The sequence below is a fragment of the Trichomycterus rosablanca genome, chromosome 4 (assembly GCF_030014385.1).
Source record: "Trichomycterus rosablanca isolate fTriRos1 chromosome 4, fTriRos1.hap1, whole genome shotgun sequence".
Lineage (NCBI taxonomy): Eukaryota > Metazoa > Chordata > Actinopteri > Siluriformes > Trichomycteridae > Trichomycterus > Trichomycterus rosablanca.
The window spans coordinates 52062828-52088013 of NC_085991.1; the positions used below are offsets into that span (position 1 = coordinate 52062828).

The 25186-nt window shown below is 37.7% G+C and overlaps 1 protein-coding gene across 1 annotated transcript in view; it reads left to right on the top strand.

Moving 5' to 3' along the window:
- The window catches only part of LOC134312000 (tripartite motif-containing protein 16-like), a 31150-nt gene extending 6306 nt beyond the window's left edge, over positions 1–24844 (top strand). The window contains exons 4-9 of the mRNA XM_062993649.1: positions 14687–14846; positions 15196–15246; positions 16754–17270; positions 21556–21697; positions 22631–22694; positions 24267–24844. Coding sequence (XP_062849719.1) covers positions 14687–14846; positions 15196–15246; positions 16754–17270; positions 21556–21697; positions 22631–22694; positions 24267–24844 — 1512 coding nt within the window. The remainder of the gene's footprint in view (positions 1–14686; positions 14847–15195; positions 15247–16753; positions 17271–21555; positions 21698–22630; positions 22695–24266) is intronic.
- The last annotated feature ends 342 nt before the right edge of the window (positions 24845–25186 follow it).

Sequence of the window (25186 nt, forward strand, 5' to 3'; positions counted from 1 at the left end):
CTAGAATAGGAGTGTATGTGGATTACAGAGCAGGAACTCTGTCCTTCTACAGCGTCTCTGATACAATAAAGCTCCTCCACAGAGTTCAGACCACGTTCACTCAGCCCCTCTACCCGGGGTTTTGGGTTTGTCCAGGATCAACAGTGAAACTGTCAGATTCAACAGATTAAATATAAAATTTACATGAAAGTGTAACATTAAACTGTTTAAGTGATTTTAGAATCTCATGTGAGGCAGTGATACATTTATCAAGATTTTCTTTTAAAAGTGAAATATTTGAAGACATTTTTAAGAATTAAATGGGGACAAGGGGCTACCTTGGGGACATGCAGAAGAGGCAGATTTGGAAAGACTGTGGGCTGTTCACCTGTTGCTTCACTTTGCTCTTCTGCCAAACCAATTGTTTGATTATGTTTTGTGGTGCATTCATTTGTTAAGTGATTAGATGGACCATATTTTGTAGGGGGTGAGTGCCATTTTGTTTTACTGTTATGATCTCTGTTTATTTATTTATGGAGTTAGGTTTAGCATTGTACTTTGTTTTCTTTATTTTCTAGGGTTAGTTTGAGGGTTCCTAATTTAGCTGTTTTGCTTGTTGTGTTGATCTTTGCTCACCCCTGTTATGTTCTGGTCCGAATTCATAGTTTATCCTTATTGTGTAACACACTGAACCACAACAAGAAAATCACTTATCAGTAAGTCATTATTTTAACGTAATACAACCATATGTGCTGCAATTATTAGCAAAAAGTACTTTAATTAAAGGTTGGATTTTTTCCCCCTCATTTTTCAGTGTGAGATAAAACTGGTTCACCAAAAGCTGAAATGTTTACCATTTCATTACATTTTGACCAGGGGTGCCAATAATTATGAATGTCACTGTAAATGCAATTTCCAGATTTTAGCAGAACCACTGATTATTGATCTGCATTTTATCTATATTTACTTTGATTTTATGGAAAAATTAAATCCCGTCTTTTACCTTTTTCTGATCTCAAATCATTTTCTGTACAAAACTGATTTGAATAGGGAGCTGAATTTAAACCTCATTTTGTTTAATTGTGGAGAAACGTAATATAGTACAAAACTGTTACTGACTCAAACCTCCTGGACTCCTGGTGTTATTTTCTGGGTGTCTTGATTTAGTGTAAGGATGCTGTATTTTGATTTACTGCTGGTTGCTCAAGGCTACCAAACTATGCTAATGTATCCAGGTTAAATATTAATCATTTGTTCTGTTGACTTTACTGCCTTGTTCTTTGGGGTCTCAGAGACTGCAGTGTTGTGTGGGAAAAAACGAAAGTAACTGGAGAGGTTGAAGATTTTGTAAAGGTCTGTGAGTGTGAGGTCTAGGAGTCAGCTGTACCCTCAGCACCAGACAGAATACTTTAATCATGTATTCTAGCTGGGGTCTCCAAACAGAGGTGTATAAATATTAGGGTGTTTAGAACACAATATCAGTATAAAAATATAAATATAAAAATATTATTTATTTGCAGTTTCCATGAAATGAAGCAAAGTCATGAAGTATCAAACGGATTAAAAAAGGCTCAGGATATTTTGTGAGCTGGTACAGAGGCTCTTACATAATTCTTAACACTTTATTTTTGTGTCAATATGAGTAAGAGAATATAAATGATACATAACAGGTATAATTATGAGGAGACTAAAGACAATTGCTGGATTGTCATTGGTAAAATTGACCCGTCTTACTTATATTCCATATCTGTTAGGTCATGGCCACTGGTCACTGGAATTCTAAATGTGTGTGTGTGTGTGTGTGTGTGCTTGGTTGGGGGGAGTAAATTATCTTTTTGTATGTTGTCTGTGAATATCCAGATGTCTCCAGTTGGGATTTTGTGGTGAAGAATGCTTTTGCATGCACAATGGAGGAAGTAGATTGGGGGTCTGTTCCTCTTGTACCAGTTGGTGAACTAAGCTTGGCCTGAGGTGTGTGGAGCTGTAACACTGATGGCTTTTAGTCCTTGTGGGTCCATGAATGGGGAATGCAACAGACGCAGGATGCTTGTAAGTGTGGGGGAAGAAGCTTGAGATTCTCTTTTGGGGTTGTAAAATCCTGAGATTAACAGACCCTGGCATGAGGGGTCCTTTTAATGTGTGAGGGCCTCAGGATGAAATAGACATGTAGAGAAAATGATGGATTCCGCAGCATTCCGGAATCAACTGCACCCTAATCAGCTTGTATGCACTGGGTTTTATAACTGTATTTCAATGTTAATGAGGAGAGGTGTTAATAAAAACATTAACTGTCTGTTGTGGCTTTTTATCAAGCTGTTCAAAATGTTGTATAATAAAAAAATGCTTATTTATTTTATAGTTATAGTTTAATTTATGTATTTCAACCCTAATCCTATTTTTACATTTTATATAAATGTGGGGCGGCACGGTGGCTAAGTGGGTAGCACTGTCGCCTCACAGCAAGAAGGTCCTGGGTTCGAGCATTTTTAATTGTTTTTAACTTTGTAAAATCCAATGCAGTGCCACTAGATGCACATAAGCCTGTACTGTCCTTTTGGTATACAAAAAAAGAAAACAGCCAAACGAAGAAATGAGCTCCTTGGTAAACTAATACTATGAGTACAAACAATTGCAATGTATGTCACAGCTGTACAAAAGAGTTACCTTAACATTGCTAATAATTACATTTTAAAGTAAGAAAATTGAGAAAAAGTAAGAAAAATTATAAAAAATAAATAAGTAGCCTCTATTTAAGGAACACAGCACTGATGTATCTGGAGCCAAAACTAATTTAGTAATTTATTTGTAATTGATTTATCTAATTATTTTCCCCTTTCAGTGTTATGGGTTATTTTGTGCAGATGAATCCCATTTCAGGTTATTTTAATTTCAGGTTGTAATACTGCAAAATGTAAGAATAAAAAGAAAGAAGGTAAATAATCATGTAAAGCACAGCGTGTCTAAATCGTGAAGGACATTCTCATCCCCCTCGCTGGCACTGGAGTTCACTGTAAGCAATTGTGCCAACTGGTGCAGAAAAACTGGTACTGAACCACAATAACAGATCAGTAAACTGGGCGTGGTGGCATGATGTAACTCAGATGAAAATGACAGGTGATAAATCAGTTTCCGAGAATCCACATCCTTTTAGAGGAACACCATCTCCAGTCTGAAATTCCTTCTGTAGAAATGAAATAGAAAGATAAAGATGATGTTACATGATGTATGTAGGCTGAGTAAATTGCCATGAAGAGTAAAAACAAAATATCACAAAGTAAGTATATTAAGTATGTGGAAGTAGATTAAATATGGTTTTGTTAAATTATTAACATGATATGATACTCTGGATAGATCTTTAAAGGGCAGTTCATGAATTTTTATAATGGGATTAATTCTAAGCAATACTGAAATGTGAGGAAATGTGAATGAACGTTAATGATTGAAAGTGGTTGCAGTTTTTACTGCCTAAAATGACAACCTGTTATTCACAAGGGTCACAGAGTGGCTGTCGCACACATGTCGAGTTTAAGGGTACAAATCTAATAAAGTTATTAATATACAAATATGAAAAATAATGAAGATGCTATAAGGGTCTCGTTGAGATTTAAGGACTTTGAGTTTAAAGGACGTTGAGATACAAGGTCCCTCTGTACTATAAAAATGATTTAGTCATGCAGGGTATTTAATGAATTTTGCATCTTCATCATTTTTCATATTTCTATAATAATAGTTTTATTAGAAACCCTAACTAATAAAGTTATATAGTAATACAAATATATTATTAGAAAACCTACAATCATAATGAAGTGTACAAATGTTTGTTTCTACTGTAGTAACAAAACACCATCCCTCCAACAAAAGATCTTCACTCAGGGGTATTTTAATGATGAGCAGAGCACTGTTCAACAGGTCAGTCTGAAATGGATTTTGTAAAATCCAGTGCAGTGCCACTAGATGCACATAGACCTGTACAATTGTTATAATATAAATTATTATTGGGCATTACAATATTGGTCTAAAACATTTTTGGTATTCAAAGAATGTAATTGGAGTTGGGCCAAACCGCCACGTGGTATAAAACCGGTTAGAACTGGCTGAGTGGAAGCCTGAAACAAAGGGAATACCTTATATGGAGTAGTTCCACACCTGGCCACTAGGGGGGGGGGGGGGGGGGGGGGATGGTAAACTATAAATAACGGCTGCGCGCTCTGCTCGGGGTCTGTTGCATCTCTTCACTCAGAGACTTCAGAACGCAGCTGCTTTGTGACTTGGAGGACGAACCAACCTTTTCTGAATAAAACTTTTAAAGAACGTCACCTTGCCTCCTGATAAATTCGGATCGATTCTAACAAAAGATCCACAACTAACACTGTCCTTGGTATACAGTACACCACACGTGAACGTGCCTTAACAATAGCCAGTTCAACAGTTGTTGTGACTGAAGCTTCTACCATATGTGATTCAGTGATTAATCCTCTTTCTCATTCACTTACATTTTCTTCAACTTCTCCAGAGTTGCCTTTTGCTCCTTGGTTGCTTGTCTGATTATAGTCTCTGAGCTTTGGTGGACAGATTCCTCCAGCCAAAGTTGCTGTCGTGCCATAAACCTGTCATTTTTAAATAATGGATTTAATGGTGCTCTGTTGGATGTGTACATGTCTACTTGCTGGCACTGGAGTTCACTGTGAACAACTGTGCCATTTAGTGCAAAAAAACTGGTACTGAACCACAATAACAGATCAGTAAACTGGGCGTGGTGGCATGATGGAACTCAGATGAAAATGACAGGTGATGAAAATCAGTTTCCGAGAATCCACATCCTTTTAGAGGAACACGATCTCCAGTCTGAAATTCCTTCTGTAGAAATGAAATAGAAAGATAAAGATGATGTTACATGATGTATGTAGGCTGAGTTAATTGCCATGAAGAGTAAAAACAGGAATTTTACTTAAACAAAATATTACAAAGTAAAATATTAAGTCTGTGGGAGTAGCTCAAATGGTTTTGTTAAAGTCTTGGCATAATGGGATGCTGTGGAAGCCACTTAAAAGCCAGTTCATGCTTTAAATTCTTATAATGGGATTAATTCTAAGCAATACTAAAATGTAAGAACATGTAAAAGACTCATTTTTAATCATTGAAAGTGGTTGCAGTTTTTACTGCCTAAAATGACAACCTGTTATTCACAAGGGTCACAATATCAGTGTTACATGCTTTTTATAATAATAAAATGCTCATATAAACTGTGTTGTATTTCCTAATGTGCTCCTTATTGTATATTACATTTAGTTTGAGGCTCTTAGACCATTTAGTGTTTGAACTTTACAAAATAAATACAGGAAATTTGAAGGGTACAAATACTTTTTCACAAGACTGTACTTGTGTTGTTATAGACACACCCACCTGCACACCTGTTGTTCTTTCTCGAGCGTCGCTAGTACAAATCACATTTCTGATGTCATGCTCATAATGAGGAATCCCCTTAAATGCTCAGTGGAATTTCCCCAAGAAGTCTAATTTTTGGTTTCTGAACTATAATGAGTTCGTTTACCTGAGATCCAGCAGCACTTGAGTGAATCTGCGCTCAGGAAATGATTAAGACTCTAAAGTCGTGTCTAAATTTTGTGGTTTCTAACTGTAACACTCTTATGATGGCTTATAAGCCCTCAGGTAAACTCAGTGATGGAAAACTCAGTGACGATGAGGAGAACTTTGAGATTCACTTTCATCAGAAACACGGGAACACCATGGAGAGGTTTTGTGGCAAAGAAGACAAGAACCACAGTGATGTTTCTACTAAAAATGAAAGACGTGTTAATAAGGTGGGACAAACTTAAAAAATAATGTCTTATATAATGAAGATTTTTAGAAATCAAAGAAATCAAAGGTTTTGTAAGAATTCATTTCTGTGTAACTAACAGGATTATTTTTTGTAAGAAGCAGTAAACATGCGTGCTTAGGGCCCCCATAAAATATTTATTGTATTATTCTATTCATTATTATTGAATTATTATTATTGAATAATAATAATAATTTTTATTATTGTTGTTGTTGTTTTGTTGTTATTATTATTATTATTATTATTATTATTATTATTATTATTATTATTATTATGTTTATTTTATTTAGTATTATTATTGTATTGTGTGGGAACCCAACGCTGGCAGGTGATGAGAAGCGATCACAGATCAGACACGTCTACATTTACATTTTCAGCATTTAGCAGATGCTTTTAATCTAAAGAAACTTACAATTATGACTAACACTAACACAATTTTGAGCAATTGAGGGTTAAGGGCCTTGCTCAGGGGCCCAACAGTGGCAACCTGGCAGTGGAGGGGCTTGAACCAGCAACCTTCTGATTACTAGTCCAGGACCTTAACCACTGAGCTATCACTGCCCTCGTCTAAATGGGTGTGTGGGGATCTGAGTATCAGATCTGTGATAGTGCAAGGGTCAGTAAATTCATCTAGGAATGACTAGATGTAAATATCAGACAGAATATCAGCTGTATATGACACAAGCAGAGATTCAGATGATGATGAACAAGAATGATGGATGATGGAGTCTAGCATGCTGTAGAACTAAATAAAGTGCATATGAGATGAGTAATTTATCCTGTCTACTACTGTACTGTAGATTTACTCGTCCCTGCGCAGTTCTCCAACCAAAGACTGGACTAAGACCAGTATTAAGTCTGATGAGAGTGTGAAGACTCTAAAGACATCACTGGTTCATCCTCTGGAATCTTGTGATGAAGAAATAAAGAGGTTTATAACATATGGTAAGTACATAGTTAATCAATAGGAAATTGTGCATTCTGAAAAATAGAAAGGAAGATATTAAATGTATTTGCTGTCTTAAAAACAGAAATACATACTTGATGCATCAGATTAATTCTGGATTTGTTTCTTTTTTTAAACCCTTCACTAATGGTCATTGCTTTGTGGTCTAGCTGTTTGTTTTTGCTGTTGTGAGTCTAATTCTCTGCTATTCAACGCTTGTGTTTTACACATGGAAATAAAATGAAAATGTCATTATTCTTTTTCAAACAGATCTGAAGAGAATTCAGCAATATGCAGGTGAGTGTCTCTCATTTTTTTACAAAATACACTGTGATTGTGAGATTGTGAAATATGAGCTTGTTTAACATCCAATTTTAAAACTATAGGCACTGAAGTTGTCTTTCTTCCTCTCTATCTTTCTCTTTTCTTTTTTCTTTTGTGGCTATGTTGGTGTCTTTTTTGGTACTCTGGTTTTCTACAAACTCCCAAAAACATACAGAAGGTGAATTGGCTACTTTAACCCTCCCCATGTCTGCCAGTTCTTGACGTGTGCCCAGTGCTTCTGGGTGGCACCAAACCCACAGCGTCTATGACCAGAATTAATTGGTTAGTAAAAATGAAAGAATGACATGAACTACAAACGCTTCAGCTGAAGTTGCCGAATGCAGTGCACACTTTTCAATACAAACAAATAAATACATACAGCACATACAACCAGTGTAACTCTAGAATAATCCAGCAAGTCCAGCACCAATCAACCGGTATAATGTATTGACTGCTTGGTAAGTTCCATATGGTTTAAAAAATCCTGCTAACAACAGTACATTTCCTAAACGGTTTAGCATCCACATATCTTGCTGATGTCCTAAAGCAGTATAGCCCATCCCAATCACTTCATTCAACTTTAGCTTTTTGTTACACTTGGCTCATTTGCAGGTCATCAAATACAATATGTTTTTTTTCTTATAAAATCTAAGCTCTGAAATACACCAACCTTAATAATTGAACTCAGTAAAATACACTCCTCCAAGCCAAATACACAAGACACTCTTGGATGGTTGGTAAATTTGGCCCTGCCCCATTCAAGTATTTGAGCTTTTGAAGTACAGTAGTCACTATAGTATACAGTGTATCACAAAAGTGAGTACACCCCTCACATTTCTGCAGATATTTAAGTATATCTTTTCATGGGACAACACTGACAAAATGACACTTTGACACAATGAAAAGTAGTCTGTGTGCAGCTTATATAACAGTGTAAATTTATTCTTCCCTCAAAATAACTCAATATACAGCCATTAAACCACCGGCAACAAAAGTGAGTACACCCCTTAGTGAAAGTTCCTGAAGTGTCAATATTTTGTGTGGCCACCATTATTTCCCAGAACTGCCTTAACTCTCCTGGGCATGGAGTTTACCAGAGCTTCACAGGTTGCCACTGGAATGCTTTTCCACTCCTCCATGACGACATCACGGAGCTGGCGGATATTCGAGACTTTGCGCTCCTCCACCTTCCGCTTGAGGATGCCCCAAAGATGTTCTATTGGGTTAAGGTCTGGAGACATGCTTGGCCAGTCCATCACCTTTACCCTCAGCCTCTTCAATAAAGCAGTGGTCGTCTTAGAGGTGTGTTTGGGGTCATTATCATGCTGGAACACTGCCCTGCGACCCAGTTTCCGGAGGGAGGGGATCATGCTCTGCTTCAGTATTTCACAGTACATATTGGAGTTCATGTGTCCCTCAATGAAATGTAACTCTCCAACACCTGCTGCACTCATGCAGCCCCAGACCATGGCATTCCCACCACCATGCTTGACTGTAGGCATGACACACTTATCTTTGTACTCCTCACCTGATTGCCGCCACACATGCTTGAGACCATCTGAACCAAACAAATTAATCTTGGTCTCATCAGACCATAGGACATGGTTCCAGTAATCCATGTCCTTTGTTGACATGTCTTCAGCAAACTGTTTGCAGGCTTTCTTGTGTAGAGACTTCAGAAGAGGCTTCCTTCTGGGGTGACAGCCATGCAGACCAATTTGATGTAGTGTGCGGCGTATGGTCTGAGCACTGACAGGCTGACCCCCCACCTTTTCAATCTCTGCAGCAATGCTGACAGCACTCCTGCGCCTATCTTTCAAAGACAGCATTTGGATGTGACGCTGAGCACGTGCACTCAGCTTCTTTGGACGACCAACGCGAGGTCTGTTCTGAGTGGACCCTGCTCTTTTAAAATGCTGGATGATCTTGGCCACTGTGCTGCAGCTCAGTTTCAGGGTGTTGGCAATCTTCTTGTAGCCTTGGCCATCTTCATGTAGTGCAACAATTCGTCTTTTAAGATCCTCAGAGAGTTTTTTGCCATGAGGTGCCCAATGTTGGAACTTTCAGTGACCAGTATGAGAGAGTGTGAGAGCTGTACTACTAAATTGAACACACCTGCTCCCTATGCACACCTGAAACCTAGTAACACTAACGAGTCACATGACATTTTAGAGGGAAAATGACAAGCAGTGCTCAATTTGGACATTTAGGGGTGTAGTCTCTTAGGGGTGTACTCACTTTTGTTGTCGGTGGTTTAGACATTAATGGCTGTATATTGAGTTATTTTGAGGGAAGAATAAATTTACACTGTTATATAAGCTGCACACAGACTACTTTTCATTGTGTCAAAGTGTCATTTTGTCAGTGTTGTCCCATGAAAAGATATACTTAAATATCTGCAGAAATGTGAGGGGTGTACTCACTTTTGTGATACACTGTAACTGCAGATTGTTGTACTATGTAATATGCTTTACAGGGGCTTGACTGCCAATGGGTTGAGTGTGTACTGCCATGCTAGCTTGTTTCTGTGTAGCTACTGACCCACTGTTACCTTAAATATAAATTAAGACCTTACTAAAAATTATCAAAGATTCATTTAATTGAAACTTATTATTTTATTATGTAATATGTGTGATGGATTAGCATCCTGTCTGAGGTGTGTAACCGCCCAGTAATTCCCAGGAAACTGGACCCAGTGCCAGTCCAGAATTAAGCAGTGGTTAAGCATGAAATAATAAAATAAAAAATAAAATGAAATAAACTGTAAAACCATATAATTAAAAGACATGTTATTGTTTTCTTTCTCTCAGTGGACGTAACTCTGGATCCCGATACAGCAAATTCTAAACTCATCCTGTCTGATGATGGAAAACAAGTGAGACACGGAGACAAACGACAGAATCTTCCTGATAGTCAGGAGAGGTTCATTAGATGCCCCTGTGTACTGGGAAAGCAGGGATTCTCTTCAGGAAGATTTTACTATGAGGTGCAGGTCTGTGGTAAGACAGACTGGGCTTTAGGAGTCACCAGAGGGTCCACTAACAAAAAGGGGAAGGTGATATTCAGTCCGAAGTTTGGATACTGGATCGTATGGCTGAGGAATAAGACTGAATATGAGGCTTGTGACCGCTTGTCGCCTCCTGTTCTCACACTGAAACAGGCTCCTCAGAAGGTGGGAGTGTTTGTGGATTATGAGCAGGGTTTGGTCTCCTTCTATGATGTAGATGCCAGCTCTCATATCTACAGTTTTACTGATCAGTTTTTCAAGGGAGCACTTTATCCATATTTTTGTCCCTCTGTCAATTATAGAGGTACAAACTCAGCACCACTGATCATCACACCTGTCGAAGATTCTTTCTTTACGGCAGTCATCAAAAGTAGATACAGCAGTGGATTATTGGTCACCACAGTGGATCATTCTGGTTTATATACCTGATTTGGTGCAATTTTTTATGCCCTTCCTGATGCAGCCCTTTATTTCTGTCTAAACTTGGGGCCAGGACTGAGAGCAGCCAGACACAAGAGGACCTCCCAATGGCTAGACTGTTCAGAAATGCCACCCTTAACCCCCCACCCCACTTCCTACCACTTCCTGCTCCTGTTTACCCACATGAAGCTGAGGCCTACAAGTTGAGACTGCTGTGGCAGCAATGCAGCTTCTGCTAGACGACGGAAACCTGCTGTGTCTGCACTGAAAATTACTTCATCTCAGACTGGACAAACTTTTTTTCTATTTCTATTCTAAATAATTTCTGCACTTTTTAAACTTTTTGTTTAAAATATTTTGTATGTAAATCCAATTCATTCAAATTATTCGCCAGGCCACCCGAGGAGGATGGAGGTCCCTGCTGAGTTCCTCTCAAGTTCCTGGATGCTGTAAAGTTGCTTTGAGACGATGTCTATTGTAAAGCGCTATACAAATACATTTGACATGACTTGACTTTGCTCCATTCCCTGCTGCACAACCTGAGCACCTTCAGATTAATCTGTTATAACCTATTGGTTAATAGATGTGACATTTAAAACATAATTCAGGTAAATTCTGCTTGTTCATAAAGAGAATGTAGTTTTACACCTTGCACTATGTCATGGCACTTTTAGTCTCGTCCATGTTAATCCGTTAAAAGGGAAAAAGGCACCTAGTGGGTATAACAGTATTGGTCAGCACATTATATATCCCCACTGGTCACTCTATTGTACAATTCAGTACTTCAGATATGTTTGCAGGGTAAATGGGACTAAATAACACCTGAAACACTTAATTGTTTGGTATCCTTGGGCCAAAATATATCTTAGGTGTTGTGAGAAGGACCATGGATTTTTGGACCATGTTGCAGGCCTGTTGCAGAGATGAATGTATATTAACAACTGATATAAAGTGAAACCAATAAAACATGAAATATTCTGGGTTCATTCTGTATTCAATAAAGTCAAAGTAAATGTAAGAGGCACTGCATTTCCTATACTGTCTTTTTAAACTTTTTTTTATCTGGGGTTGTGGTTGTAATATGTGTTTGTCTATTATTTTAAACAAAACTGAATAATAAATGGTGTGGTTCAGATCACTAGCACTCTGTCCAGCGTGTATTCCTGAATTGCATCCAGGTTTAGCAAGACAGACCCACCACGACCTTTAACAGATGGTAAAAATATAAAAAACTTTATGTTGTCATTCTCTCTCTCTCTCTCTCTCTCTCTCTCTCTCTCTCTCTCTCTCTCTCTCTCTCTCTCTCTCTCTCCTCCCACCTTTAGTTCAGCAGAAATAAAAGTGAAACTGATCTGATCCTGTTCAGTCTGAGTGCAGATCTGTTTCATGTCTGTGTTTGTAGTTTTGTTGGTAATTTGAGTTTCTGATTGCAGGTGAGTTTATATCAGTTCTGTTTATTACGGTTTATTGTTACTTTATGTAGTTAGAATTGTTGATTTATTTTAAACTTTGAACATAATGCTCACAAACTAAACCACGAAGTCTGAGCTGCTGTAAATGACTTGCTGGGTTTACTGGTGTTTCTGTTTACATGCAGAAAATGGCTCAGGCAAAAAATTCAGTGACTCAGGATCAGTTTTGCTGTCCAGTCTGTCTGGAAACATTAAAGGATCCAGTTGCTATTCCATGTGGACACAGTTACTGTATGGTGTGTATCAACAACTGCTGGGATCAGGAGGATGATAAGGAATCATACAGCTGTCCACAGTGTAGAGAAACCTTCACTCCAAGACCTGCTGTGAGTAAAATCATCATTCTGGCTGAAGTTGTGGAGAACCTGAGGAAGAGAAAATCCCAAGTTGCACTTCCTGTTGGACCTGAAGATGTGGGATGTGATTCCTGCACTGGGAGAAAATACAAAGCTGTTAAATCCTGTCTGGTGTGTTTGGCCTCTTACTGTGAATCTCACCTTCAGCCCCACTATGAATCTCCTGCTTTTAAGAAGCACAAGCTGGTTAAAGCCTCCAGACGTCTCCAGGAGCAGATCTGCTCTCAGCATGATAAACAAACTGCTGGAGGTTTACTGTTGTACTGATCAGCAGTGTATCTGCATGTTGTGCACCATGGATGATCATAAAGGACATGTTACAATATCAGCTGCAGCAGAAAGAACTGGGAAACAGGTAAAAATATTATACAGCTCTCTTTAACACGTAACAACTAATTTATGTGATTACTGCTTTATTACTCAAGCAGAACTAAATTAAAATAATGTTTTTATAGTCTCGCACTGTACAGTTTATTAGATACATTTAACTTGTGCAGACACTTATTGATCATATCAGGTACACCTAACATCTACATTGACTTTCTACACACATGACAATGTTCTGATTTCTGTGCTTTTCGTATCAGAGAAGTTTTCTGTATTTATCAAATATTAATAATACAAATAACAAAAATGAAAGCATCACAGATTAGCGTTAGATTAGCATTTACACTGACGTTGTTTGTGTGGTGCTGGTACACAATACAAGTAAATTCTGAATTATTATTTTGTATAGAAGCAGCTGCTGAAGATCCAGAAAAAAATTCTGAAGAAAATTTAAAACAGAGAAAAGAAACTTTATGAGCTTTTAAACGCTGTGGAGTCTCACAAGGTAAATTTAATAAACAAAAAGTTCTCAGGATCAGTCAGACTCTCCTCTATTAAACCAAACACTGCAGTGCATAACAACATATCTTCACATCAGTAACTGTTTCAGCTTGGAATTTGTGTCAATATGACCAGAAACATTTTTAATCATCATTTTTGATCAGACACTTATGTTCTCTGTAAATAATTTATTTTGTTTTTCTAATTGGTAAAATCATTTTTAAACCAGATCTTACATACAGCTTTTACATAGTTTTTGATATTTTGGGTAACAAATTATAAAAAAAAATTTTGAGCATAAATTAACAAAATTCCTCGAATTCTGCCTGATTAGTTGGTGATTGATGGTGTATAATATACTCTATATATAGGGTCATAAGATCATGACTCATGAAAATAAATGTACTTAATTATAAACCAATCCAATTTTGCATAGGTTAATACACTTAAACTGTTTTCTTTATAAGATTTCTGGTAGAGAGAAATGTTTTTAAACTTGAGAAGATCTTTGTATGTATTTTACTCATCCTGGGTGGGATGTTTCTGCTGCTGAAAATAATTTCTGAAACAGTGGGCTACCACCAGTACATTTTACAGTATTAAAATATTTAATACACATACATAATTTAGAAATAACTATTTAATGTATTCATTTTATTAGTCTCTTTAGTCCACAAAGATGCCTGCCATTTAATTGGGGTGTTTTTATGATTACTCATGCTTTGAGGTGTTTTATATCTGTGCTTCTCTATGATTAGATCCCTAACTTGTTTTAAATGTTTCTGACTTCTGACTGTTGACTTCTGAATATCTGAGTGAGAAACGTTTCCTCTCTCTGAATCTTCTAACAAAGCTCTGCACAGACAGCAGTGGAGAACATTAAGAAGATCTGTACTGAACTCATCAACTCAATTAACAGAAGATGCTCTGAGGTGAAAGAACTGATCAGAGATCGAGAGAAAGTTGTGGACAGTCAAGCTGAAAAAGTCCTGAACTGGAGCAGCTTTCACACACAGTGGATCCCATCCATTTCCTCCAGGTAACAGCACTAAAACTACAGTGGTGGAGAGGTGGGTGATTTTATTATTAGATGTGAGGAATTATTATATAATAACATTATAAGTGCACCAATCCGAGTAATAATATATAATATACTTAGAATGTAATAAATGTGATGACAGTAACATTAAAATAAGAAATAGTAAAACACTTGCCACAGATGATGTGAGATTAGATTTAATGTTGATGGCGGTCTCTGGTGGACAGGTAGGGAAATAACATGGCTGAGTTTTTTGTGGGCAGCCACCCTATTTGGCCAGATGGAGCTGTGGGTGAGATAGATATTCATTATCTTGATTGAATATGTTGCTCATTTCAGGTCAACATTAGGCTGCTTTTAATGTTCTCTCACTTCTCTTTATTTAATCTTTTACTGACAGAACATCTGATGGTTCATTATTTGTGATTCTTCATCATCTTGTTGTTTCTCTGTGAACATTATTTATCTGGATGTAGAGTTTCCAGTCTCTCTCGACTCCTGCTGGATCTGCAGAATCACCCGCCATCACAATCAGTCCTTTCCTCTCATTTGATGATGTTACAGAGTCTGTATCTCAGCTGAGAGAGAAAGTAGAAGAACTCTTGGAAGAGCAGTTTGAGAAGATACCAGATGAAGGTGAGTTAAAGCCCTCAGTGTTCCATTGTCTCCAAAATGCTTGGTACTCAAATATCAAACAAAACATACAAATTCACCAACATGAACTTTTTACATCTAACAACATTTTATTCACTCATTTACCATAAACTATTCAAGGTCACAGCTAGTCCAGGGTTATATGAAATACTGCTCAAAAGGTAGAAATACACACTGCATTGTGACACACGCTCACACTTGGTCAATTACTCAGACTTTAGACAAACACTGGGAGAACATGCCAAACTTCTTACTGACCGTACACACGACACTTTTTGATGTAAATATTTATTTACTGTGATTAGTGATTGTACTGTAACTCTTTCTGCAGTGAAGGAAATTCAGATCATTCCACCTCAAACCAGAGAAGATTTTCTACAATGTAAGTTTCTTACAAACATAAACAGGCCTGTGAAAAAGTATTTGCCTGTTTTTACATAATTGTTACACTTCACTTTTTCAGATGCTACAGCACCTCAATTGGGTTCAAATCCAGATTTGATCAGTTCAATCAAAAATCTAAACTGGTTTTTCAGTCATTTTGACAAAGATTTGATCTTATTTGGAATTGTTGGTTTTTGTTTTACGCAAGTGTTTGATCTTTAAATTATGAACTGATGACCAGACATTTTTCAGCCCTGAAGCAGCAAAACATTCCAACGCCATCACACTATCACCACCATGACTGACTGTTAGTCAGATGTTTTCATTGCAAAATGTTGTTTTAGCTTCATTGCAGGTGTAACAGGACCCATGTCTTTTAAAAGCTCCACAGAACATTACAGGGCAGTGATAGCTCAGTGGTTAAGGTACTGGACTAGTAATCAAAAGGTTGCCAGGTTCAAGCCCCACCACTGTCGGGCCTCTGAACAAGGCCCTTAACCCTCAATTGCTCAAAAATTGTGTTCAGTCATAACTGTAAGTCACTTTGGATGAAAGCGTCTGCTAAATACTGAAATGTAATTCCATAAAGCTTAGGGGTGATTGAGGGTTTTTATATTGGTAAATGAGAGACGAGGCTTCATGTTCCTCTTAGTTATTGTTGATTTTACCTTGTGACTCTCCCATGGATTTTATTTGTGCTCAGTCTCCTTCTAATAGTGGAATTATTAAATCCGATTATTTAAATGATTATTTTAAAACTGTCCTTTGCTCCTACGTGCTCTCACACACACACTTACAAATTCAAAGGAAGCCTTATTGGCATGAATAATATAGACATTTTTGTGGCCAAAGCTTATATACAGATTTACAAAACAAAATAAAATAGAAAATAACAACCAAAATTAACCAAAAGTGGTGTGTAGGTGGTGTGTTGGTGTCTGTTAGTGGTGTGTCAGTGTGTGTAGGTGGTGTGTGTAGGTGTCTGTTAGTGGTGTGTCAGTGTGTGTAGGTGGTGTGTAGGTGTGTGTTAGTGATGTGTCAGTGTGTGTAGGTGGTGTGTGTAGGTGTGTGTTAGTGGTGTGTCGGTGTGTGTAGATTGTGTGTTAGTGGTTAGGTGGTGTGTCGGTGTGTGTTAGTGGTGTGTCGATGTGTGTAGGTGGTGTGTTGGTGTGTGTTAGTGGTGTGTCGAGGTGTGTCGGTGTCTGTAGTGGTGTGTCGTGTGTGTAGGTGGTGTATTGGTGTGTGTAGATAATGTGTAGGTGTGTGTTAGTGGTGTGTTGATGTGTGTTAGTGTGTTAGGGGTGTGTAGGTGGTGTGTTGGTGTGTGTAGATAATGTGTAGGTGTGTGTTAGTGGTGTGTTGGTGTGTGTTAGTGTAGTGTGTGACTCACGACCCTGCACAGACATCTCACACACACACTCAAACACACTCTCTCACACACACACACGCACACACATACACACTCTCTCTTCTATGTTAATTGGTTTATGTTGTTTCCTCTCTAGATTTCTGTCGGTTCACACTGGATCCAAACACAGTAAATAAACGTCTCAGTCCATCTGAGGAGAACAAAGTGGTGACCTGTGGTACATCAGAACAGTCATATCCTGATCATCCAGATAGATTTGATTATTTCCTCCAGGTTCTGTGTAGAGAGAGTGTGAGTGGACGCTGTTACTGGGAGGTTGAGTGGAGTGGGAATGATGGGGTTTATATTGCGGTGTCATATAAAAGCATCAGCAGGAAGGGACGTGGTTATGAGTGTGTGTTTGGATATAACGATCAGTCCTGGAGGTTGTTATGTTCTCCATCCAGATTTTTATTCCTGCACAATAACAAAACAACTGAAATACCCATAATGCCAAGTTCCTCTAGAATAGGAGTGTATGTGGATTACAGAGCAGGAACTCTGTCCTTCTACAGCGTCTCTGACACAATGAAGCTCCTCCACAGAGTTCAGACCACGTTCACTCAGCCCCTCTACCCGGGGTTTTGGGTTAATCCAGGATCAACAGTGAAACTGTCAGATTCAACAAATTAAATATAAAATTTACATGAAAGTGTAACATTAAACTGTTTGGGTGATTTTATAATCTCATGTGAGGCAGTGATACATTTATGAAGATTTTCTTTTAAAAGTGAAATATTTGAAGACATTTTTAAGAATTATTAAGCACCATTTATACAGAGCTGTGAAAAATAAAAGACTAACTGATCATTAAATAAAGAGAAAAATTATCCAACACCAACTGCCCATGTGTGAAAAAATAAATATTAACAACTGATGGATCACAACTTTGTGCAAAGTTACTAAATGGAACTTTTTTTTTTATAATTTTTACATCCGTAAGTGGGGGCGGGGCATTTTGAGCTCATCTGAATACACTGTATATTGTGATAAAAGAGCTACCTTGGGGACATGAAGAAGAGGCAGATTTGGAAAGACTGTGGGCTGTTCACCTGTTGCTTCACTTTGCTCTTCTGCCAAACCAATTGTTTGATTTTGTTTTGTGGTGCATTCATTTGTTAAGTGATTAGATGGACCATATTTTGTAGGGGGTGAGTGCCATTTTGTTTTACTGTTATGATCTCTGTTTATTCATTTATGGAGTTAGGTTTAGCATTGTACTTTGTTTTCTTTATTTTCTAGGGTTAGTTTGAGGGTTCCTAATTTAGCTGTTTTGTTTGTTGTGTTGATCTTTGCTCACCCCTGTTATGTTCTGGTCCGAATTCATAGTTTATCCTTATTGTGTTTGTAATCACTTAACTTCATGCTGATGGCAACAGAAAATATCTAAATAAATGCTTGATTTGCATCTTATATTGTGTTTGGTCTGGTTGTTGAGGTTTGGTATAGGTACTTTTATGTACGGTTTCATTTATCATAACCCTTAATTTAATGAGGCTGTAACACACTGAACCACAACAAGAAAATCACTTATCAGTAAGTCATTATTTTAACGTAATACAGCCATATGTGCTGCAATTATTAGCAAAAAGTACTTTAATTAAAGGTTGGATTTTTTTCCCCCTCATTTTTCAGTGTGAGATAAAACTGGTTCACCAAAAGCTGAAATGTTTACCATTTCATTACATTTTGACCAGGGGTGCCAATAATTATGAATGTCACTTTAAATGCAATTTCCAGATTTTAGCAGAATCACTGATTATTGATCTGCATTTTATCTATATTTACTTTGATTTTATGGAAAAATTAAATCCCGTCTTTTACCTTTTTCTGATCTCAAATAATTTTCTGTACAAAACTGATTTGAATTGGGTTTAATGGTGCCAAACAACTGGGGAGCTGAGTTTAAACCTCATTTTGTTTAATTGTGGAGAAACGTAATAAAGTACAAAACTGTTACTGACTCAAACCTCCTGGATTCCTGGTGTTATTTTCTGGGTATCTTGATTTAGTGTAAGGATGCTGTATTTTGATTTACTGCTAATTGCTCAAGGCTACCAAAATTGGCTAACTATGCTAATGTATCCAGGTTAAATATTAATCATTTGTTCTGTTGACTTTACTGCCTTGTTCTTTGGGGTCTCAGAGACTCCAGTGTTGTGTGGGAAAAAACGAAAGTAACTAGAGAGGTTGAAGATTTTGTAAAGGTCTGTGAGTGTGAGGTCTAGGAGTCAGCTGTACCCTCAGCATCCGACAGAAACTAAAAACTCAAAATCTGTTGCCTTTAATCATGTATTCTAGCTGGGGTCTCCAAACAGAGGTGTATAAATTTTGGGGTGTTTAGAACACAATACCAGTATAAAAATATAAATATAAAAATATTATTTATTTGCAGTTTCCATGAAATGAAGCAAAGTCATGAAGTATCAAACGGATTAAAAAAGGCTCAGGATATTTTGTGAGCTGGTACAGAGGCTCTTACATCATTCTTAACACTATATTGTTGAGTCAATATGAGTAAGAGAATATAAAGGATACATAACAGGTATAATTATGAGGAGACTAAAGACAATTGCTGGATTGTCATTGGTAAAATTAACCTGGTTTACTTATTTTCCATATCTGGTAGGTCATGGCCACTGGTCACTGGAATTCTAAATGTGTGTGTGTGTACTTGGTTGGGGGGAGTAAATTATCTTTTTGTATGTTGTCTGTGAATGTCCAGATGTCTCCAGTTGGGATTTTGTGGTGAAGAATGCTTTATTTGCATGCACAATGGAGGATGTAGGTTGGGGGTCTGTTCCTCTTGTACCAGTTGGTGAACTAAGCTTGGCCTGATGTGTGTGGAACTGTAACACTGATGGCTTTTAGTCCTTGTGGGTCCATGAATGGGGAATGCAACATAGACGCAGGATGCTTGTAAGTAAGAAGGTTGAGATTCTCTTTTGGGGTTGTAAAATCCTGAGATTAACAGACCCTGGCATGAGGGGTCCTGTGTGAGGGCCTCAGGATGAAATAGACATGTAGAGAAAATGGTGGATTCCGCAGCATTCCGGAATCAACTGCACCCTAATCAGCTTGTATGCACTTGGTTTTATAACTGTATTTCAATGTTAATGAGGAGGCCTGTTATATAATGCTTATTTATTTTATAGTTATAGTTTAATTTATGTATTTCCTATGTTTACATTTCTTATAAATGTGCGGCTGCACGGTGGCTCTGTCGCCTCACAGCAAGAAGGTCCTGGGTTCGAGCATTTTTAATTGTTTTTAACTCTGTAAAATCCAATGCAGTGCCACTAGATGCACATAAGCCTCTAATGTCCCTTTGGTGTACACCACACATAAACTTGCCTTATTAAAACACTAACCAGTTCAGCAGTTGTTGTGACTGAAGCTCCATCTGTGATTCAGGAATTAATCCTCTTTCTTATTTCCTTACATTGTCTTTTTACCTTTTTATCAAGCTTTTGTCTATTGTCTCTGAGCTTCTGTGGACAGACTTCTCTAGCCAAAGTTGCCATAAACGTGTCATTTTTAAATAATGGATTTAATGGTGCTCTGTTGGATGTTTAAATTTTGGGATATTTATTAATTGTATTATTTTATTAATTTTCTCTAACAAATTCTGGGGCCTTCGTGTCTTTATATTGAGATACATGAATATTATTATTGTTGTTGTAAAAGTGCAACACGTTAGTTTGCTATTTAGATTTTTTTATTTGTAATTAATTCATCTAATTATTTTCCCCTTTCAGTGTTATGGGTTATTTTGTGCAGATGAATCCCATTTCAGTTTGTTTTAATTTTAGGTTCTGCAAAATGTAAGCAAAAAAATGAAAGAAGGTAAATACTCATGCAAGGCACATCGTGTCTAAATCGTGAAGGACATTCTCATCCCCCTCGCTGGCACTGGAGTTCACTGTGAGCAATTGCGCCATCTGGTGCAGAAAAACTGGAACTGAACCACAGGAACAAATCAGTAAACTGGGCGTGGTGGCATGATGTCACTCAGATGAAAATGACAGGGGATGAAAATCAGTTTCCGAGAATCCACATCCTTTTAGAGGAACACGATCTCCAGTCTGAAATTCCTTCTGTAGAAATGAAATAGAAAGATAAAGCTGAGTAAATTGCCATGAAGATTAAAAACAGGAATTTTGCTTAAACTTAAACACAATTTTACAAAGTAAAATATTAAGTCTGTGGGAGTAGCTCAAAGGGTTTTGTCTTGGCATAATGGGATGCTGTGGAAGCCACTTAAAAGGGCAGTTCATGCTTTAAATTCTTATAATGGGATTAATTCTAAGCAATACTAAAATATAAGAACATGTAAAAGACTCATTTTAATAATTGAAAGTGGTTGCAGTTTTTACTGCCTAAAATGACAACCTGTTATGTACAATGGTAATATTGGTGTTACATGCTTTTTATAATAATAAAATGCTCATATAAAATGATGTTGTGTTTCCTCATGTAATTCGTATTGTATATTACATTTAGTTTGAGGCTCTTAGACCATTTAGTGTTTGAACTTTACAAAATAAATACAGGAAATTTGAAGGGTACAAATACTTTTTTACAAGACTGTACCTGTGTTATTATAGACACACCTACCTGCACTCACCTGTTGTTCTTTCTCGAGCGTCGCTAGTACAAATCACATTTCTGATGTCATGCTCATAATGAGGAATCCCCTTAAATGCTCAGTGGAATTTCCCCAAAATTTAGTCTAATTTTTGTTTTCTGAACTATAATGAGTTCGTTTACCTGAGATCCAGCAGCACTTGAGTGAATCTGCGCTCAGGAAATGATGGAGACTCTAAAGTCGTGTCTAAATTGTGTGGTTTTTTACTGTAACATTATTATAATGGCTTATAAGCCCTCAGGTAAACTCAGGAAACGGAAACTCAGTGACGATGAGGAAAACCTTGAGATTCACCTCCATCAGAAACACGGGAACACCATGGAGAGGTTTTGTGGCAAAGAAGACAAGAACCACAGTGATGTTTCTACTAAAAATGAAAGACGTGTTAATAAGGTGGGACAAACTTAAAAATTCATGTCAATTTTAATTAATAAAGATTTTTATAAATCAATGTGTGGTTTTGTAAGAATTAATTTCTGTGTAACTGACAGGATTATTTTTTGTAAGAAGCAGTAAACATGCGTGCTTAGGGCCCCTATAAAAATATTTATTGTATTATTATATTTATTATTATTGAATTATTATTATTAAACAATGGCATTATTGACTAGGGCAGTGATAGCTCAGTGGTTAGGGTACTGGACTAGTAATCAGAAGGTTGCCGGTTCAAGCCCCGCCACCACCAAGTTGCCACTGTTGGGTCCCTGAGCAAGGCCCTTAACCCTCAATTGCTCATTGTGTAAGTTGCTTTGGATAAAAGTGTCTGCTGAAAATGTAATTATTATTATTTTTGTTGTTTTGTTTTTGTTGTTATTATTATGTTTGTTTTATTTAGTATTATTATTGTATTGTGTGGGAACCCAACACTGGCAGGTGATAAGAAGCGGTCACAGATCAGACACGTCTACATTTACATTTTCAGCATTAAGGAGGCGCTTTTAATCCAAAGCAACTTACAATTATGACTGAACACAATTTTGAGCAATTGAGGGTTAAGGGCCTTGCTCAGGGGCCCAACAGTGGCAACCTGGCAGTGGTGGGGCGTGAACCAGCAACCTTCTGATTACTAGTCCAGTACCTTAACCACTGAGCTATCACTGCCCTCGTCTAAATGGGTGTGTGGGGATCTAGGGATCAGATCTGTGATAGTTCAAGCGTCAGTAAATTCATCTGTAACTGGGAATGACTAGATGTAAATATCAGACAGAATACCAGCTATATATGACACAAGCAGAGATTCAGATGATGATGAACAAGAATGATGGATGATGGAGTCTAGCATGCATATGAGATGAGTAATTTATCCTGTCTACTGCTGTACTGTAGATTTACTCGTCCCTGTGCAGTTCTCCAACCAGCAAACACTGGACTAAGACCAGTATTAACTCTGGTGAGAGTGTGAAGACTCTAAAGAGATCCCTGGTTTATAATTCTGGAGTCTTGTGATGAAGAAATAAAGATATTTACATTGTATGGTGAGTACATAGTTAATCAATAGGAAATTGTGCATTCTGAATAATAGAAAGGAAGATATTTAAACGTATTTGCTGTCTTAGTAACAGAAATACATACGTGATGCTTTAGATTCATTCTGGATTTGTTTCTAGATTTTAAACCCGTAACTTATGGTCATTGCTTTGTGGTCTAGCTGTCTGTTTTTGTTGTTGTGAGTCTAATTCTTTGCTATTCAACACAAATATTTTACACATTGAAATAAAATGAAAACGTCATTATTCTTTTTCAAAGGCTCTCATTTTTTGACAAAATACTGTATACACTGTGTTACTAAAAGTATGCAAACCTCTAAATGTGAGCTTGTTGGACATCCAATTTCAAAACTATAGGCATTAAAACTGTCCTTCTTCCTCTACCTTCTTCTCATTTTGTGGCTATGTTGGTGTCTTCTTGGTACTCTGGTTTTCTACAAACTCCCAAAAACAGGCAGAAGGTGAATTGGCTACTCTAACCCTCCCCATGTCTGCTAGTTCTTGACTTGTGCCCAGTGCTTCTGGGTGGCACCAAACCCACAGCGTCTATGACCAGAATGAATTGGTTAGTAAAAATGAAAGAATGACATGAACTACAAACGCTTCAGCTGAAGTTGCTGAATGCAGTGCACACTTTTTACCAATAGATGGCACTACATACAAATGGGTACTTACAGCACATACAACCAGTGTAGCTCTAGAAAAATCCAGAAAGTCCAGCACCAAACAACCACCAGTATAATTCTACCGCAGTTGTATTGACTGCTTGGTAAGTTCCATATGGTTAAGAAAATCCTGCTAACAACAGTACATTTCCTAAACGGTTTAGCGTCCACATATCTTGCTGATTTCCTAAAGCGGTAGAGCCCATCCCAATCACTTCATTCAACTCAGGCTTTTTGTTACACTTGGCTCATTTGCAGGTCATCAAATAAAAGATGTTTTTTTTTTCTTATAAAACCTAAGCTCTGAAATACACCAACCTAGATAATTGAACTCAGTAAAATACACTCCTCCAACCCAAATACACAAGACATTTTTGGATGGTAGGTGAATTTGGCCCTGCCCCATTCAAGTATTTGACCCTTTGAAGTACTGCAGTCACTACAGTATAACTGCAGATTGTTGTACTATGTAATATGCTTTAAAGTGATTGACTGCCAATGGGTGTGAGTGAGTAAATTGAGTGTGTACTGCCATGCTAGCATGTTTCTGTGTAGCTACTGACCCACTGTTACCTTAAATATAAATAAAGACCTTACTAAAAATAAACAAAGATTCAATTAATTAAAACTTATTATTTTAATGAAATATGTGTGATGGATTGGCGTCCTGTCTGAGGTGTGTAACCGCCCAGTAATTCCCAGGAAACTGGACCCAGTGCCAGTCCAAGATTAAGCAGTGGTAAACATTAAAATAAAAATAATTGTAAAACCTTATCATTAAAAGACATGTTATTGTTTTCTTTCTCTCAGTTGACGTGACTCTGGATCCCGATACAGCAAATTCTAAACTCAACCTGTCTGATGATGGAAAACAAGTGAGACACGGAGACAAACGACAGAATCTTCCTGATAGTCAGGAGAGGTTCATTAGCTGCCCCTGTGTACTGGGAAAGCAGGGATTCTCTTCAGGAAGAGTTTACTATGAGGTGCAGGTCTGTGGAAAGACAGACTGGGCTTTAGGAGTCACCAGAGGGTCCATTAACAGGACGGGGAAGGTGATATTCAGTCCGACGTTTGGATACTGGATCGTATGGCTGAGGAATAAGACTGAATATGATGCTTGTGACTCGCTTCCTGTTCTTCTCTCATTGAAACAGGCTCCTCAGAAGGTGGGGGTGTTTGTGGATTATGAGGAGGGTTTGGTCTCCTTCTATGATGTAGATGCCAGGTCTCATATCTACAGTTTTACTGGTCAGTCTTTCAAGGGAGGACTTTATCCATATTTTTGTCCCTCTGTCAATTATAGAGGTACAAACTCAGCACCACTTATCATTACACCTGTCAACCATGAAGATTCTTTTCTTACAGAAGTCATCTTAGGTAGATAAAGCAGTGGATTATTGGTCACCACAGTGGATCATTCTGGTTTGCATACCTGATTTGGCACAATTTTTTATGCCCTTCCTGATGCAACCTTTTATTTCTGTCTAAACTTGGGGCCAGGACTGAGAGCAGCCATACAAGAGGACCTCCCAATGGCTAGACTGTTCAGAAATGCCACCCTTAACCCCCCACCCCACTTCCCACCACCACCACTACCACTTCCTGCACCTGTTTACACACATTAAGCTGAGGCCTACAAGTTGAGACTGCTGTGGCAGCAATGCAGCTCCTGCTAGATGATGGAAACCTGCCGTGTCTGCACTGAAAATGTCCAGAACTCACAACTG